The 16,733-nt window shown below is 39.5% G+C and overlaps 1 protein-coding gene across 2 annotated transcripts in view; it reads right to left on the reverse strand.

The window, feature by feature from the left end:
• Positions 1-12,144: 12,144 nt before the first annotated feature.
• The window catches only part of Spef2 (sperm flagellar 2), a 146,316-nt gene continuing 141,727 nt past the window's right edge, over positions 12,145-16,733 (reverse strand). For both annotated transcript variants that reach the window (XM_050139019.1, XM_050139018.1), the window contains one exon: positions 12,145-12,282. In XM_050139019.1, the coding sequence (XP_049994976.1) occupies positions 12,193-12,282 (90 nt within the window). In that variant the 3' untranslated portion in view covers positions 12,145-12,192. The remainder of the gene's footprint in view (positions 12,283-16,733) is intronic.

Consider the following 16,733-nt stretch of genomic DNA (forward strand, 5'->3'; position numbering starts at 1 on the left):
ACATGTGCATTATCTACTTCAAGAAGAACTCTTTACAGTTATTTTTACTTTCCAGCCTTCCTGGAAAAAGCAGCAACACACACACTGCTACTAATGCTGTTGCACACCCCAGTTAAAGAGCTGCGGTGCTGAGGGAAACATGTCTAAGCCACATATTTTAGTTTTTGAGGATATGAAAATGTAGTGACGTCAGTGAGGGCTTATTTGACACGGAATCCTTGGTAAAGCAGACAGTAAGTCAGAGTCATGGGAAACTTTGAAACTTTTTCTACATGGTCCCATGGTTTGAGTTATGACACTCGCTCCCGCAACCCACTGTTAGATTTGCAGTAATGGGTCTTCTAGAAAAGTAGAAGTTGCCAAGTTTACTGAGATGTAGAGATGAGCAGACAGGTTTGAGACACCTCAGCTGTAGAGACTCAAGTTAAATTTGTTAAAGGGACAGGATATCTTCTCTGCCATTTAAGGTTGGCTATGGAGACTCCTCACCCCAAAGCTGGTTCCTGGAAGAAGTCTTCCTATGTTAAGAAACCCTTGCCATAACTGAAAAGGCGACTCAGAAGTTAAGAATCAGCTCCCAACAGTTAACCTCAGGTCTCATAATTGTCTGCAACTATAGCTCCAGTGAATCTGATGCCCTCTTTTGACCTCTGCAGTGACCTGCATTCATGTGCAGATACTCATATGCACACACACACACACACACACATGCACACACACACACACACACACACGCTAATATAAAACCTTAAAGAAGTCCCTTCTCTGCACCAGGAATGCATTGTAGATATGAGTTCTTCTTTGTTCAGCTTTCATAAAGCCTAGTTAAAAATATACAGAAAACAAAGTGGGCTCTTGTAGTTAAATCCCTCAGTACTCTTAAACCTGACTGTTCCAAGTACCTTAAAAGCATGAATGGATTTAATCTTTAAAGCAGATCTTTACATTTCTCTGAGCCTTACATCTCACTTTATCAGGGCAACAGCCACCTAAACGTATTACTGAGTATTTTAGAGTAAGAGGATTAGCCTCATGCATTCATGAGCAAGTCTTGTTGTCATGAGAGAATCTGCCATACCTTACTTCTCTTCAGATTTGCCCCTTTTTTCTGGGCACTCTCATTCTTGCTGAAAAAAATCCCCCTCCATCTGCCTCCCATCAGGCACTGGTCTCTAAAAACAGCTAGGATGTACATAGGGATGGTGGTGAAGTACTGAGGTGAAGGACTGAGGGAGAGGACTCAGTCGCTCTTCTTTTCCTTTGTAGAAGCACCAAGCACCAGATATTAGGGAAATGGCATTTAGAATGAACTTAAGTTTTCTCCTTTTTTTAATGATTCTTTCTTGCATTTTTGAGATTATAACGTAATTACATCATTTTTCCTGTCCCCTTCCTCCCTCTTACCCTTCTTGCTCTCTTTAAAATTATATCCTTTTCTTCATAAATTGTTCTTACATGCATACACATCTATATTCATAACTCTGTAAGTATAACATGTCCAGTCTATATAATGTTACTCATATATAATTTTTTCAGGGATGAACCTTTGCTATAGGATAAACAATTGTTGTGCTCTTCCTAGGAAAGACTGTCCCCCTCTCTGTATTTCTTAGTTGCCAATAGTTCTTTGTACAAAAATTCTCTTTCCTATTACCATGAGCACAAGACAGTTGTGGCAGAAGATAGATCTGAACAGAACACCAAACCTGCTGTGACTTTACCATGGAACCTGACTGCTGGGCTCTGTCTGCTTCCTTTTGTTCTTAGGCTCCATCTTATGCAGTTTGTTTTGTTACTGTTTATGAGTTTCTGAGTTCCAGAGTAGTGCTGAGGTTATGTTCCATCTATGGTGGAAAATCTAGGTTAACTAGAAACCATAACTTGTTGTCTAGACTTCTCTGAATCCCGGAACATTTGTGGGCCTCATGACTGATTTAACACCATTTGCTCATTTCTTAAGGATGTTCTAGGAACAGAAGCCTAGAGTCAAAGGCAGAACAGGCTTTGCTTTGGCCACTTCCTCCTGCTGTCTTGGGAATTGAAAACAGAATGCAGAGCCCTCTGGAGTGAGAAGAAGCAACAGTCATTGTCACAGGGAGATTGAGGAAGAAGAAGCAATAGCTTCAGTTTCAGGTTCAGTAATGCCCATGTGAAGCTCAGTTCTATACTTGTTTGGTGCGGGAGGCTGGAAGTTGGGGGCTGGGAGCTAGAGGCTGGGGGCTGAGGGCTGGGGTCTGGAACCTGGAGGCTGGTAGTTGGAGGCTGGAGACTGGAGGCTGGAGGCTGGGGTCTGGGACCTGGAGGCTGGAGACTGGACACTGAGGGCTGGGGCAGTGAGGCTGGAGGTTGGAAGCTGGGGACTGAAAACGGGGGCCTGGAGGCTGGAGGCTAGAGGTTGGGGGTTGGAGGCTCGACGTTAGGTTGGGAGATGGTCTGCAGACAGGCAGGTGGAAGGAGCTCAAAGGGCAGTCTTTTTATCCGTGTTCAACCATGCATGTTAATGAAGATGTTCAGGATATACATTTTACTCTTGTTTTACTTTGCATTGAATAAAAGGATCTAACAGTGTGAGAAAACAAGACAGTTGCTGGGTATGGGGATCGGAGTCCTGCTTTTTGACTACGCTTTCTGTTCTCTAAGAATTTAAGAGAAGGGAAATTCTTTATGGTGTGGGGCTGCAGCCTGTTTGGAAAGGTCCACAGGCTGTGGTTTCTAGACCAACAGTCGGAACGCAATTAATGTCTAAAGAGTTATTCATTGTCACCTCAATCACCTTCCTCGATCCCTCATCAGAGAGATAGGGGTAGCTGCAAAAAACTGAGCTGACTTTTCCATTTCAATGTACTCTTGCGGTTAAAAGTGATGGCTAGGTAAAAGTGCACTGCTGAGCATCTTCCTTTTGCTACCAAACTCGCAGGCAATTGCATGATGCATCAAGAGATTGTGAAATTTGTTTCTGTGCTTATTCTCAGAGCCTGTCCTAATTTACCACTTCCAGGTTTCAAGACTCAACCCCATCCCACACAGAGGTTCAATGTCTCTCTTCTACTGTTCTGTGTCTAGCAATGGGTGGCGGGTGCAGGCAATGAGGAAGCAGGCATTAGAAAGTGATTTTAGCTCTATCACTGAGCTAGCTCTGTACCCCGAGACCTCCTAGATTCAAATGCCTGGCAGCTGCAATCATCTGGAGAAGACAGAAGCTAAATGTGTTCTTTCTTCATATATGCTGTATGCTTATATACAACACACCAAGTCTGATATTCCTAGAGAGGTACTTCATACACTGCACATATGCATCCAGCTGAGAGGAGAAGAGGAGCTGGAGTCTACGGGTCTACCTGCTGAGCTGGGCATCTTCCATGGTGCTTGGTACACTGCAGAAGAGATAATCTTTTGTAATTCAACCTCCCAGGGGATGGTTTGTAAAGGGCCACAGGACCTCGAAGGAGTTAACAGTGGTGGGGATGTTGAGATTCTCATTATTGAGATCAGTAGTTCTCAATTTTCTCAAAATGATGTGCTTTGGAAAGTCTGACAGAAGGAAAACGATCATCTGCAGGCCACGTAAATGCGTTGTGCATAGTATTTGTTTATCTTATACAAAGTTGGGTCACACAGCACTATAAAACATTTAAATTATTTGCTAATATTTAAATCTTAAGGGACTTGCAAACTATTCTGAATTTATTTTCAGGTAATGCTTGGTAGTAGCCAATTGATGTGTGACCTAGGCCTTGTCATACCCCGTGACCTCCCTAGCTAGCCCTCAGCATGAGGTTAATCGCTGTTTATCATATTGCTCGCCCTTCATTTTCATTTAAAAGAACTTAAGGGAAAAGTGAAATTTATCCTCTGCTCCTTCAAAAAAAAAAAAAGAACATTAGAAAAGTCAACTAGTAAATCATTTTAGAAATTATTTGGGAGGTGGTTATAATATTATTATAACATTTCTCCTTTCTCTTTCTTCCCTCCAAACCCTCCTACATATCTCTCCTGCAAACTCATGACCTCTTTCGTCACTAATTGATATTGTGTGTCTGTATGTACACGCATGAATATAATCTGCGCAGTTTATATAATGTTACTTGTATGCATGTTTCCTTGGATGACCATCTGGCAGTAAATCTTCTGCTGGTGTGCTCATCCCTGGGGAAGACTAATTAACTCTGCTGTTCCCACCTTTCCGCAGCTGCCCGGAGTTCGTCATAAAGGGTTGAGACCTCCTGGGCTTTAACGTCTCCACTTTGCCACATTCCTTGTGTAGTCAGTCCCTCTTCAGCTTACGTGTGGGAGGTCATGTTGGTGAGGCTTTATGGATGGAGAAAATCACTTAAAAAATATCTGGGCTTCTGCATATTTTGAAGAAGGCTACCCAGGAATCTAACATTTGTATTCACAGCCCTAGTTCCAAATTGTCTCATTACCATGCAATAAGAGAAACCTGAGAATTTCTATCGACTGCATGTGCCTTCACGTGACCCTTAAGTTAAACATAGATGTACAAAAGAAACTCGAATTATTATGGCCCCTCTGTGGTGGGAGCATTCCTTGAGAAGTATAGTCTCAGAACTAGCCCTTCTGATACGGTCTGAAGTGCTTATCAGGGCACAGCAATTAGACCCTATGCTCGAAGACTCCTGGTTCTACTATGTGAAGTGATTTACAAAGGAGACGTTTTCTTGATTCACAGTTGGAACTGTGTGTGCCGTTAGGAGTTCAAGATCGGAGTGCTAGAACAGGGAAACAAGCAGGAGTTCAGCAGACAGTGGAGGTCAAATTCCTTCCCAGATAACAGTCCCGAGTTCTTGCTAATTGTTCATACCTTTCCTCCTTTTGTTGTTTCCTGGGGATAATAAAATGCACACCTTACAAGTGTCTGTAGGCTAATAATAAGTGAGTGAATTTGCTTGTAAAATACACACACACACAATTATTGTGCAATATCTACTTCTTCTACCTCTTTAAGGAAATGTAATTTAAATGTTAAAATCATGCTCATCCTCTTGGAGAAATTCACCTGCTTAAAATTTAACAGTGGTGTAGTCTTACAAGTGGTGCCTTGGTCTTCATTTTAAAGGAAGTTTCTAAGCCAGGCTCCTGGCAGATGCAATCAGACTCCTAAAGGCAGAAATTCTGGAGGAAAATGTAAAGGGTTGCTTCAACACCAGGAAGCTAAGGAGTGGCTTCCAATCCATAATGGGAGCGTGGCAGCAAAGACTAATTTGTAGGGACTTTGCTTCAAAATGGGCTCAGACAGTGAAAGTGGAGGAGAGAAGAGCAAGTTCTCCGCCTTCAGAGCGCATGGTGAAGTCTGCCGTACACAAGAAGGATGTTGTGGTTTCTGCCTGGTTTGTGGGGGCACAGCAAGGTGAGGCTGTTTCAGAGATGGTGAGCAGCATAGCTGTCTCCCTGTGGTTAGTCTGAAGTTAGCAAAGATACAGCAAGTGTTTGAGCTGATGTGCTCAAGACACGTCTTTGAGCCCCCTGGTCCCCTTTGGGGCTTTGAACTGCAGCCACAAGTCTGGGCCAGCATCTCTTTTGAGATTTGTTTTGAAGCAAGCTTGAAAACAAAATTGACTTTGTACTTATGCTAAGAATCTGAGAGCAAATATGCTTGTAGACTCACTTATCTCTGGCGCAACAGGATGCTTAGAGATGCCTGTGTGTATTGAGACTGTCACGGAATTGTGATGAAAGCCATTGGAAATGGATGGAGCTGTGCCCGCAGGCAACATGATTTTTTATTAGGTCAAATCTAGTGAGATGTGAAAGGAGGCGGAATAAATTACAATGTCAGAGAAAGTATCATAGTCGCTTTATTTAAAAAGAAGGCAAGAGAGAGAGCGAGAGAGAGCGCAAAAGAAATAGAGGAGAGGAGAGAGAGAGAGGAGAAAAGAGAGAAAAAGAGAGGAGAGAGAAAAAGAGAGGAGAGAGAGAAGATAGAAGAGAGAGAGGAGAGAGAAGAGAGATATAGAGAAAGAGAGAGAGGAGAGAAGGGGAGAGAGAGGGGAAGAGAGATGCTGAGACTGATGGCTGATTCAAAGCTGTCCTGTTTAGGATAACGCCAGGCTCAAGATCCCAAAAAGAGCTGTTTGGAATAGACTATGGATCTCACTAGCTTTCATGCATCCTTGCTTTCTAGTAAATATACTCTAATTTGGTTCTGTTTGTATATTTAGTATAAATGGAGCCTAAGGTTAGGGGGATGTCTTCTAAAATCAACACCATTCTAGAAAACAAAAACCCATTACACACCTCCTCTCTGGGGCGGTAGTTTCCATTTTCTAGAATTGTGTTGATGGGAGATGTCTTCTACAAAATTTCATTTATTAAGTGTAGAAGCCAGACGCTATGTTGGGTAAAGATGCTTAGGTGTTGGGTGTGAGAAAAGCATAATTAAGAAAGAAATCAGATTCTGAATAGTATTCCAAAAACTTCGGGAGTTAACTTGAAGGGTAAGACAAAGACTTTTAAACAAAGACTGTGACTCCTTAAGACAATTTCAGGAAAATAATGATCTATGTCCTCAGAGTCTGGACTTAAGAAAAAAAAACTGAATCTGTATGAAGAAGGTCAAAAGAACAACAGGGGAAACTTAGGGCTATTGCCAGGTTCTAGAAGGGGGTTCTGAGAGACTTTAAGACAGGAGTGACTGTTGTGAGGGACATTTACAGGAATAATCAGTAAGATTTGGGTGTGAGGAAGGCAGAGTTAGCACTGAGGTGTAGAAAATGGAGAGCGGGGAGAATCCTGGGCGTTGCCATGAACACAGGACAGTAAGACAGGAGAACTTCAGAGACGACTGGGGCCATCCAGGCAAGTGCTCCACCTAACACTCACACGTCCTTCACCTTCACTCTGATCTTCCCATAGAGGCCATTAGGCCTAGGCAGAGAAACAGCTTAAGGGCTGCTACTTTAGTTCAAAGGAAAGGGTTGTTCAACTACTGGTCAAGGAGTTCCCAGTCAAAATGGCCTACTGTGGCGGGAGTAACTAAGGAGAGAGTTGAGGTAATGGCTCACTAGAGATGGAATTTTAGAAGAGAGGCAATGCTAGAGTACTGCGTTTCTGTCCTCACAAGCATCCCTGACACCTGATACCCTGCCCAAGCAGAGGGCATCTATGCATCTGGCAAGAGGAAGCTCCTGCTGAACCCCATTATGCTGTATTGCACGCTACTATCAGGGAGGGTGGTTTATCCTTAGGGAAAAGCTGCTGCTTCTGAACAGATGTGAATGGCTTACACCTTTATGTCTTGTTGGCAGCTGACAATCCCAGCGTGACCCACATAACCTCATTCTCATCTAATCTTACCGCTGCTACTTGATTATTGTTTACGTTATCTCTAAATCTGGTTTCTCTACTCAAAGCTAAGGACTTTGAGTATCTTTACAAATTTTCTGTGGTTATTTTTGTATAGATAACATGTAAGTATAATGATATATAGTTATAATGTCTATAAGCATACATGATATAAATATGAAAGTATAATATAGTATACATATAAAACACATGCATGTAAGTCATATATATGACTTACATACAGTAACCTAAAATTATATATAATATATTTCATTTATCTGTGTATCTAGCATGGAAATATATAAAACTGTATAGTCATGAACTGGTTTGACATTTGCAATTGAGATCTTGCCGCAGTAGATCACAGAAAAATTAGCTTATTACATATTCTGTCTCTCACATTGTCACTAATATTCTGAGGATATTGGTTTCCTGAAGGGTCACAAAGTAGAGCATAGTGGCTTCAATTTAGTTTTGAATAAAAACCACTTTTATTTTTAAACACTTCTAAGCCATACTTCCTCTATCCTGTGCTTGTGCAGTCCGTGTTTCATATGCAAGCATAGAAAACAATGTGTGTGGGTGGCTCTGGGGTTGAGAAATTGGCTTCTAGCGTACATATGTTATTCACAGCTCTGCAACTTCGGGAAGGTTATATAATCCACTCCACACGCACCTAGATTGTTTGCCACTAGCAATCTAATGCATTCCTACATCACAAATGGATGAGAAAAGAGCTATTATTCCACTCACTGGCTCATAACTAAACACCAGTAGTATTAGCTAATATTGGTCATTGTGAATTTTTAATATTTCTATCATGTTAGGTATAACTTACTTTTCAGGAAACCACTGGATCTTTTTCTCTTATTAAATATCATTTACTTAGAATCTCTTCTAACATAGTGGCAACAATAATTACAATGTATGTGGATGTGATGACTCTCTGAATGTCTGCCTTGATGAGCTGGATCATAGTTGTGAGTAAGACATGTATGAACAATATCTCATGAGTGTCCACGTAAGTCCACAGAGTTACAGTGCACAAAGATAGAAACTAATGCTTAACTCATGAGAAGAACATTATATCTTTGCTATGTTTACTCTGGTATTTGCAAATTCTTTTCATTTTATTTGAAATGAAAAATATCCAGTTTCCAAAAATATCATGAATGATTTCACCCGGTTAATGTCCACATACCCCATATATAGGAAGAGATGGGCAGTAGCACATCTCTTAAACAGGTCTGGAGCTCTGCTTAACTAAAGAACACTGTGACCTTAAAGTTGGCAGGCAATTGAGTATGAATTACTGAGGGTTATGGAAGTCAGAGATGAAAAAAAAATTAAAAAATGACTTGTCTATGGTATAAGAAGAAGGGAACATAAATTGGCTGAACTAGATAAATAATAATGAGAGAAGTAAAAGTAGGTGTCATTGTCATGGAACAAAACAAGATGATCTTAAGAACGAGGGAGTGATTAACAGTACAAATGAACAAAACATGTCCACAGATTTATTTTCTATTCCTTGATGTCACAGGAAGGCTACCCACATTAATAGTTAAAATTCAAGTGCAAACCAAAGAAATAATGGAAAAACTCAAGCAACAAAAAGTTGTTTCTTTGAAATAATTGGCAACTTTTTAGCCAGAAAACGTAAACATGATTGGCAAATATAAGGAATAAAATATAGAATCACCACTGTAGAAGCTGTCAATACTAAACAGAGAGGAGGGGCTGGGGAGACAGCTCCATTGGTTCAGTGATTTCTCTGCTAATGTGAGGACATGTTAAAACATCTCCTCTCCCCACTTTCTCTGGGGCATGCATGTAATTCCTGAGTGGCAAAGGACAGATCCCTGGAATTCACTGGAGATTTCTGGTTTCAGCAGGACCCATCCTGATTGACAAGTTGGAGACCCTGCCTAGGTAGACCACTCGTGAGAAACAACACCAAAGTTCTCCTCTCCACACGTATGCACATGCACCCGAATACACACAAATAAAGGGGGTTGTTAGAAAATGCTTTTAAAATTAATCTAAAATCTAGGATGTAATTAAACTAATCCTTGAAAGACAATAGTGTAGAAAAAGATAAACTTAATAATCTCATAGCTACTAAATTAATTGCAAGTAAAACTTTTTCAGTGACGATAACACTATATCAGCAGATTTTTCTAGAAGATACAGAAAATGTCTAAGGAAGAAAATCCAAGCTTAAAAGGCTTTTTTATAAAAGAGGAACTACATAGCAACTTATGGCACAAGCTATAATTAATCTGATATGAGAACTGAATATTTTAGGACAATGAAACTGCAGACCAATGTAGTAGGAAATCGTTTGTTTGTTTTCCTGGCCGCCCAGACTCCTGAAATAATCACACAGAAACTATATTATTTAAATCACTGCTTGGCCAATCACTTAACTGTATTGCTACCTAGCTCTTACATCTAGTATTAACCCATTTCCACTATTTTATATTTTACCATGATGCTCGTGGCCTACCGGCAAGTTTCCACCATGTCTGTCTCTGGCGGTGGCTCCATGGCTTCTCCCTGACTCCGCCTCCTTTCTTCTAGCTTTCAGTGTAGTTTTCCCCGCCTAGCTCTGCCCTACCCTATTACAGGACCAAAACAGCTTCTTTATTAACCAGTGGTATTCACGGCAAATAGGGGAATTCCACATCAGACCAACATCTGTTTGAAATGTAGATTTAAAAAATTCTCAATAAAATGTTAGGGACTCAAATCTAATGCCATACAAAATGTAATACATTTGTAGAATGTAAACCTACTTCATCACTCAAAAATTAATTCAATATAGTTCCCCATATCCAGATACTAAAGAGGCAATCTTATTTGATCATTTTAGATGCACAAAACATTGTCATAGTTGAATATTTTTATAATAAAACCTAGTGTCATAAAGTAAGAGAAATAAGGTCATACCACACTGTAAAAACAATCTGGAAGTACAAGGAGAAAGGATAGAGGAAGAAATACTATAAGAATAAGAAGAGTAGAGTGCAGTGAAGAAGTTTCCCAGTGTTCTTTAATCTTAAACTTGTTTGTATTCTGAGAAGAAGTAACCAAAGGATGAAGACAAAACAAAGACAACAAAATCAGAAAATAGTAATGAATTGAGGTTGAGGTGGGAACAGGGTCTATAGCATAAGAAGAAGTAGAATTCAAAAACTGCATTGCTCTGAGGCCAACGGTCAAGGAGCAGTGGTAAGAAGGTGAGAGGTTTATGGTTGGTGGTACTCACACAGTTCCAGGACCTCCTCTGGGAGGGAGGAGGTGCAGTGTGGAGGAAAGAGCACCAGTGGCATTAATGTGATTCAGAAATTGTTTTTGAACCACATCTCTGCCATTTAACTAATATGCAATTCGGTATCCTTATTTGTAAAAGAGGGAAAATAAGTCTTGACCCCACATAACGCCATGGGTGAAATGTGGAAATGATGAATGATGGGACCTTGCACGCACTCCATAGCTCAGAGCAGGTGCCTGAGGCCTTCCAGTCTCCTCTTTGCTTTTGTTTGCTGATTGTAAAAAAAGAAAAGAATAAAGGAAGGAAGGAAGGAAAAGAAAGAAAGAAAAAAAGAAAGAAAGAAAGAAGGGGAAAATAAAGCAAGTAAGCAAACAAACGAACAAAAATTAGTTTCTAACATTTTAGAAAAATTTTCAAAAGTGAACCAGAACATCTGGGTAATGCAACAAGAGAGTTACTGAAGGAACTGAGCATCAGGAAGACTGATGGGAATGAGGTCCTTTGTATCTTACTGTAATTGTCAAGTGCCAACAAGAAATAAAGCTGAGAAACATGGATGGTGCTGAGGAGAGGGATGACGTTGGAATGAGTTTGATGGTGGGAAGACTTCAGCCATAGGGAAAGAAAAAGGACAATGTATTTTGACGAGGTCCATGTTGTGTCAAAGTAAATGACCTGGAAACAACTGTTACAAACAGTTCAAGAGGACACCTCCTTTTCACCTACGATTTGGAAAAGATAATGATAATGATCTCCTCAGCAAGTTTGCCTCGACAGCTGTGGTGAGGTGTGATTGTATTAAAGAGGAAGAGGTGGGTCCTGGAAGTCAGTGGACACAGAGCCAGATGAAAAGAACTTTAGCTTGAGCCATACCTATAATTTCATAGAGGTGGAAGACGATCTGGAGATTGGCTGTGATAACTTATTCATGTTAACTCTCCCATATGTATGGATATAAGAGGAGGAGGACCCACCAAGAGATCCTCAAAGAGAATAACCAATCAAGGGAACCAGGGAGGGCATTATATGAAGCTAACCACTCAAGAACAGGACTACTCATTTCTGTGATATTTTCTTGAGATGACTATCATTAAATTTGATTTCTGGTTAATCATGTAAACAGCTGTCTATGAAGGGAATTTTGTATTTTGGCAGAAATAAGCATAAATACTTAAAAAGTGTGACTGTTTTAGCAGCTCAATGATGAATCTTTCTTCTTAGCTACTAGGATGAACATTCTAGTTTTATAATATTTAAAGCAAGAACTGGAAAATTAAGAAAAGCTCTGCTCTGATACAGAGTTTTGGAAGGATTTTCCATATATTCTGCTAATGTAATACTTCCCATAGGGAGTCTTCATGGCTCATGAGTGCATTTACTTTGAGTGTATTGTTTCTGGTAATTTCTATGTCCAGAATCACTTAAATTTCATCTTTATATATTTTATATTTTTATCTCTTTTTTGATGTTTAAGATTAAAATGTTTTCTGATTTGGAAAGTTTCATTCTCAACTGAGAAGGACTCATTCCTACAGGTGCACTAACACACATGACAAACACCATGGTCAATTTGAGTATGAAGCTTTATTTTACATTATAAAAAAACATAGCCTTCATTTCTTTTCCTCTGTAAGTCTTGAGGGCGACCTTTCTCCATCACTGCCTTGGGCATGGTCACTCCTTTGAAGAATCATTTTAATATCCTAAGAGAGAAAAATCAAAGAGATGTTACAAATGAAAGTAAAGAAGTTATGACTGATGGACATCTTGTACTGGCAGTGATTAACAGCTAGTAGCTTGTCATTTACTCTTTTCTTTGGTTTCCTTGAGAAAAATGGTCACCATTTAGTGTAAATGCTATTTTGAAACCATCTAGTTATATCCCCGGAATGATATCTAAGGGTTTTAGAAATTCTTCTTTGTAGTCCTATAACGGAGTTGTCATGTTAAGTAACATTTGTAACAAAGCAATTACTCAACTCTGTCATATAGTGTGTAAACCAAAAGATTATTTTCCTATTAATGAATAAGACAGTATTCATACTTTATTAAAGAAATATTATAATGCCAAAATAATCACATCTACATAGAAATTTAAATACAGAAAGTTTGAGCAGTAGATTTTTTCCCTTGGACTTTTCTACTTCTTCATTTTCTTCTTACTATCAGACGTATCAATATTCTAGCAATTTAATGTCTTAAAACACAGGTTTTTTCAAAATAAATGTAAACTTATCCATGTAGAATAAATATTAGCATATGTCTAAAACACAAAAATTGCATAGTGATGGCTAGTTTTAACCTTATTTTTTTTTCAAAATTTAAGAAAGTGCTTTAAGAATGTAAGTTTCTTTTTTTTCCAGAGCTGAGTTCCACAGCTTTCAGCTTGTGGTCATCTTAACCATGAAGACATAGGCTATTTCACTCTCTAACCTGGCTTCCATATCTGTCATTCTGTCAGTCACTGCCAGGAAGCACACTGAACCATTCCCTTGAGGAATCTTGTTCCTTCAAAAACACTGATTTCCTTAAAGGCAGAGGTCAACCTTGAGTAAGCTAAGTGGAAAAGATCAGCAGCTCCCATTGACTTCTAGGTCCCACTTGGGGCCATTCTAGAGGGCAGGCTGACCAAGCATGACTTTAGAGATAGACACTTCACAGCATGGGCAAGATGGCATGATGTGCTCCAGGTACATGCCAGCCAGCACTGGCTAAATTCAAGACGAAAAAGGGGGCCATAACCATCAGTGGCAGTGTCTGGAGTGGTGACCGATGGTGTCAGATGCTGGGCACAAACAGATTTTCTTCAAGCAAAGCATAGAAGCAGGTGTTGGATGTTGTAATAAAGATAAAAGTAAGATCGGAGAGAATTTTCAAATCAGATGTCTTGGAGACAGAGTGGGATGAAAATAACTTTCTAGTTATCATTACAGTTGCATGAAGTTGGGTCTGTGTCTATAGATACTCTCTTTGTCAGGCTTTGATTTTAACACTAAAAGAATTGTTTTTATTTCCCATTGGAGACGTGCTTTGTTTGGGAGATTTCCACACAAACCTCAGTCATTTGGCATGTGCTCACTATAAGAAATGGTTTGGGTTAAGTTGTTCTTAGAGAAAAATAATTTATCCTGTTCTGTTTGTTAACGTTTTTGTAACAAAAAATTGCTCCACAGCACTGGAGTTGTGGTATTCTCACTAATTTGGTAACATTTACCCAACACATTTTTCTTAATAATTTAAGAATACTTTTGAACATACTTTCTTTGTATGAGGTCTGGAGGAAGGGAAGTAAATATATGATGTAAATTGAAAATCTGTAAAATCCAGCACCAAAATCTGGAAGTTACAGTTGTGTTTACCACTGGGACTTCGGTTAGTCCCTTGGATCTTTTCCGGGGAAATTTTTTTCTAGACAAAGAGATGAAAGGCTAGCCATCCCTTTGTCTATCCACCTATAACTTTGTATGTTTCATTTCAATTGCAAGATTTCTTGGGTACTGATACTTTTATATCCCGTATCAGTATCAGTAGTGGTATCTGCAGTCATCTGCCAGGAACTGAGCTCAGCACTTTGTGTGTGTCAACTTCTTCCATCCATACACGAGCCCCATGAGGAAAGGCTGGTAGTTATCTCAAGGTTACAGTTGTGGAACACAGGATCCTGTGAGATTACATGCCCAGCACCATGTATTTCCAAGATTCTATAATTCACACTCATAAGCCCAGAGCCAGTGCACCTTAAAACAGGAGCAAAATTAAGGTGTTTTGCTCATTACATATAATCCACTTTTTAAAATATGTTTTAATGTTGTAGCTTGTAAACATGGACCTTGTAAACACAGAGCTGTTAAGCAACAGCCTCCAGCTTCCCACTGTTTATAATAGCAAACAACTTTTTAACCTTGAAAAACCACACTCTAGGTTTTGCTCTTCTTATCTCGAACGATCTTCAAATAACATCACTGTGGTTAAGGTTCATTTAAAAATGTGATCTATTTACTTGTACATGGATATCTGGAGCAAACACTAACAGCATAGGTATGAGAGCTCCCCCCACCAAGTATGCAATGTTTACTTCTTTCTGTTTTCTCCCTCCTTCCCTTCTTCCCTCCCTCCCTCCTTCTTTTCGGTTTTGATTATCAAAAATAAGAATGGAATGCCGTACTGGACAAGACCTCCCTTTGATCTCAAATACCTGTTTTAGGCTTTCCAGATCATTGGCACAACTCTTATTAATAAAATTGTACCAGTGAGAATCACAGTTTTTCACCTTGTCTTTTGATTACTGGGGTCAGGCACAGAGTTTAAGGATCTGACTCAGACTTACAAGGAAGCATCCTACCACTGAATTAACTCACTAATTGCTTACAAGCTAATGGAGAAATGAACTAGCTCTCGACTGTGTTAAGTGATACTGAGCATAGGCACCTGTTTAACTGCACGATGGTTGGGAGGATGGGTTCCCAGAAAAATCTTGAATTGAATACCTAAGAAGTTGTTGGGATTGTACAAAATGGGTTTTGGTGATCAAGGTATCAAAATTTTCCTGGCATTCAGTAGGTGGTGACTTGGAATATTTGACATCCTGCTACACTCTGGCATAAGGAAGAGCTATGAAAGTCCTACTTTGGTATCAAGACTTGCAGTATCACTCTTCCTTGCTCTGCAGTCCTCACTATGTGAGAGTCACCCAGCTTCTGTCTTCCAGTTCAAAAGATCTCTTAGTGTTACTATGACTAGACACTACCTTATAGGAAATAAACACTTTTCAAAGTGGGAGAAATATATCATTTAGAAGAATTGTGTAGCCTCTAGATTTTCCAGGGGATCTTGCAGTTCTTCAGAGGTTGACTCTCAAAGCTGGTCATCTCAAGGCTTCTACTTTCAGGGCAGGAACCTGGTCAGAATCATCTCTGGCCCTGAAAAGGGCCATTGATCTACCCAGGTTTTGTATGTGGTTTTCTTCCAATTAAGGGAGGAAATAATTGGGCTGTTACTTTATGTTTTTACTTAGTCTGGGTAATAGAAAATGAATCCTATTATACATTATTCTAAGAGATTTAGTAATTATTTTAGTAGATCAGATGACATCTTCCCTGATATGTGGAACAGATTGTGCAGGGTGAGATGGTGTTTAAACAATCAGATATTGAACTCACCCTACTTGAAAAAAGAGAGAAATGGTAACACGTTAGGTGATACGGAAATGTTTAGAGGTGAAGAAATAGTAACACACTCCCATACGAAGAAGCCTATTGATTCCTCAATTGTTTCACCAAATTCTATTTAAAATTTGCTTTCATTTTTTTAGTTTTAATGATTCTTACTAAGTCATTGGAATCACCCTCTACCCTTTGCAAACAGCCTTTCAAGGGGTCAGACCCTCCTCTTCCATCCAGTCCTGCTTCTATTCTTTGATCCAAGCCTGCCTTCTACCTAAGATGCCCACATCATCCCATCCCAATAGGAAAAGATATGCAGCCTTTTTTCCTATCCCTTGTAAAATCCTAATTGTCTCTACTTTCTTTGTAGCCTGTTACTTTTATGCTTCTAGTACACACAAGTCACAGTTTGAACAACTATAATTTCATACTTGATTTGTTTACATGATGTCACCCTCTTACAATTCTTAAATTTAAAACTTATATTGTAAATATAAGTGGAATTTTTGTGTGGTCAGAAGTCGTGTTTGTTACTCATTTCATCCCCCCTCCTCATGGGAGCTTCTGCTACTGAACTCAAGGATAGAAGCTCGATAGTGAACAAAATTCATAGCAGCAATTTACATGTTTTCTGTGCATGATGCCAGCTAATCTCTACCAAAACATTTTGCACAGAAATAATCATAATCTCTGTACAGGACAACTTGGTACCACCCTGCAGCAGGCAATCCTGAGTTGTATAAAAAGTCAAGCTGAAAAAAAAAATTAAAAAAAAAAGTCAAGCTGAATGAGCCACACGGAACAAACCAGTAAGCAGCATTCCTCTACTTTTTCTGTTCAGTTTCTGCCTCCAGGCTCCTACCTTGAGTTCCTACTATGGCTTCTTCTGATGATGGACTGTAATCTCTAAAGCAAATAAACCCTTTATTGGCTAAGTTGCTTTTGGTCAAGGTGCCTTATCAGCAACAGGAAGCAAACTAATACACTAACAT

This window comes from Alexandromys fortis, unplaced genomic scaffold, assembly GCF_014885135.2.
Source record: "Alexandromys fortis isolate MF-2015 unplaced genomic scaffold, M_Fortis_MF-2015_v1.1 scaffold_37, whole genome shotgun sequence".
NCBI lineage: Eukaryota > Metazoa > Chordata > Mammalia > Rodentia > Cricetidae > Alexandromys > Alexandromys fortis.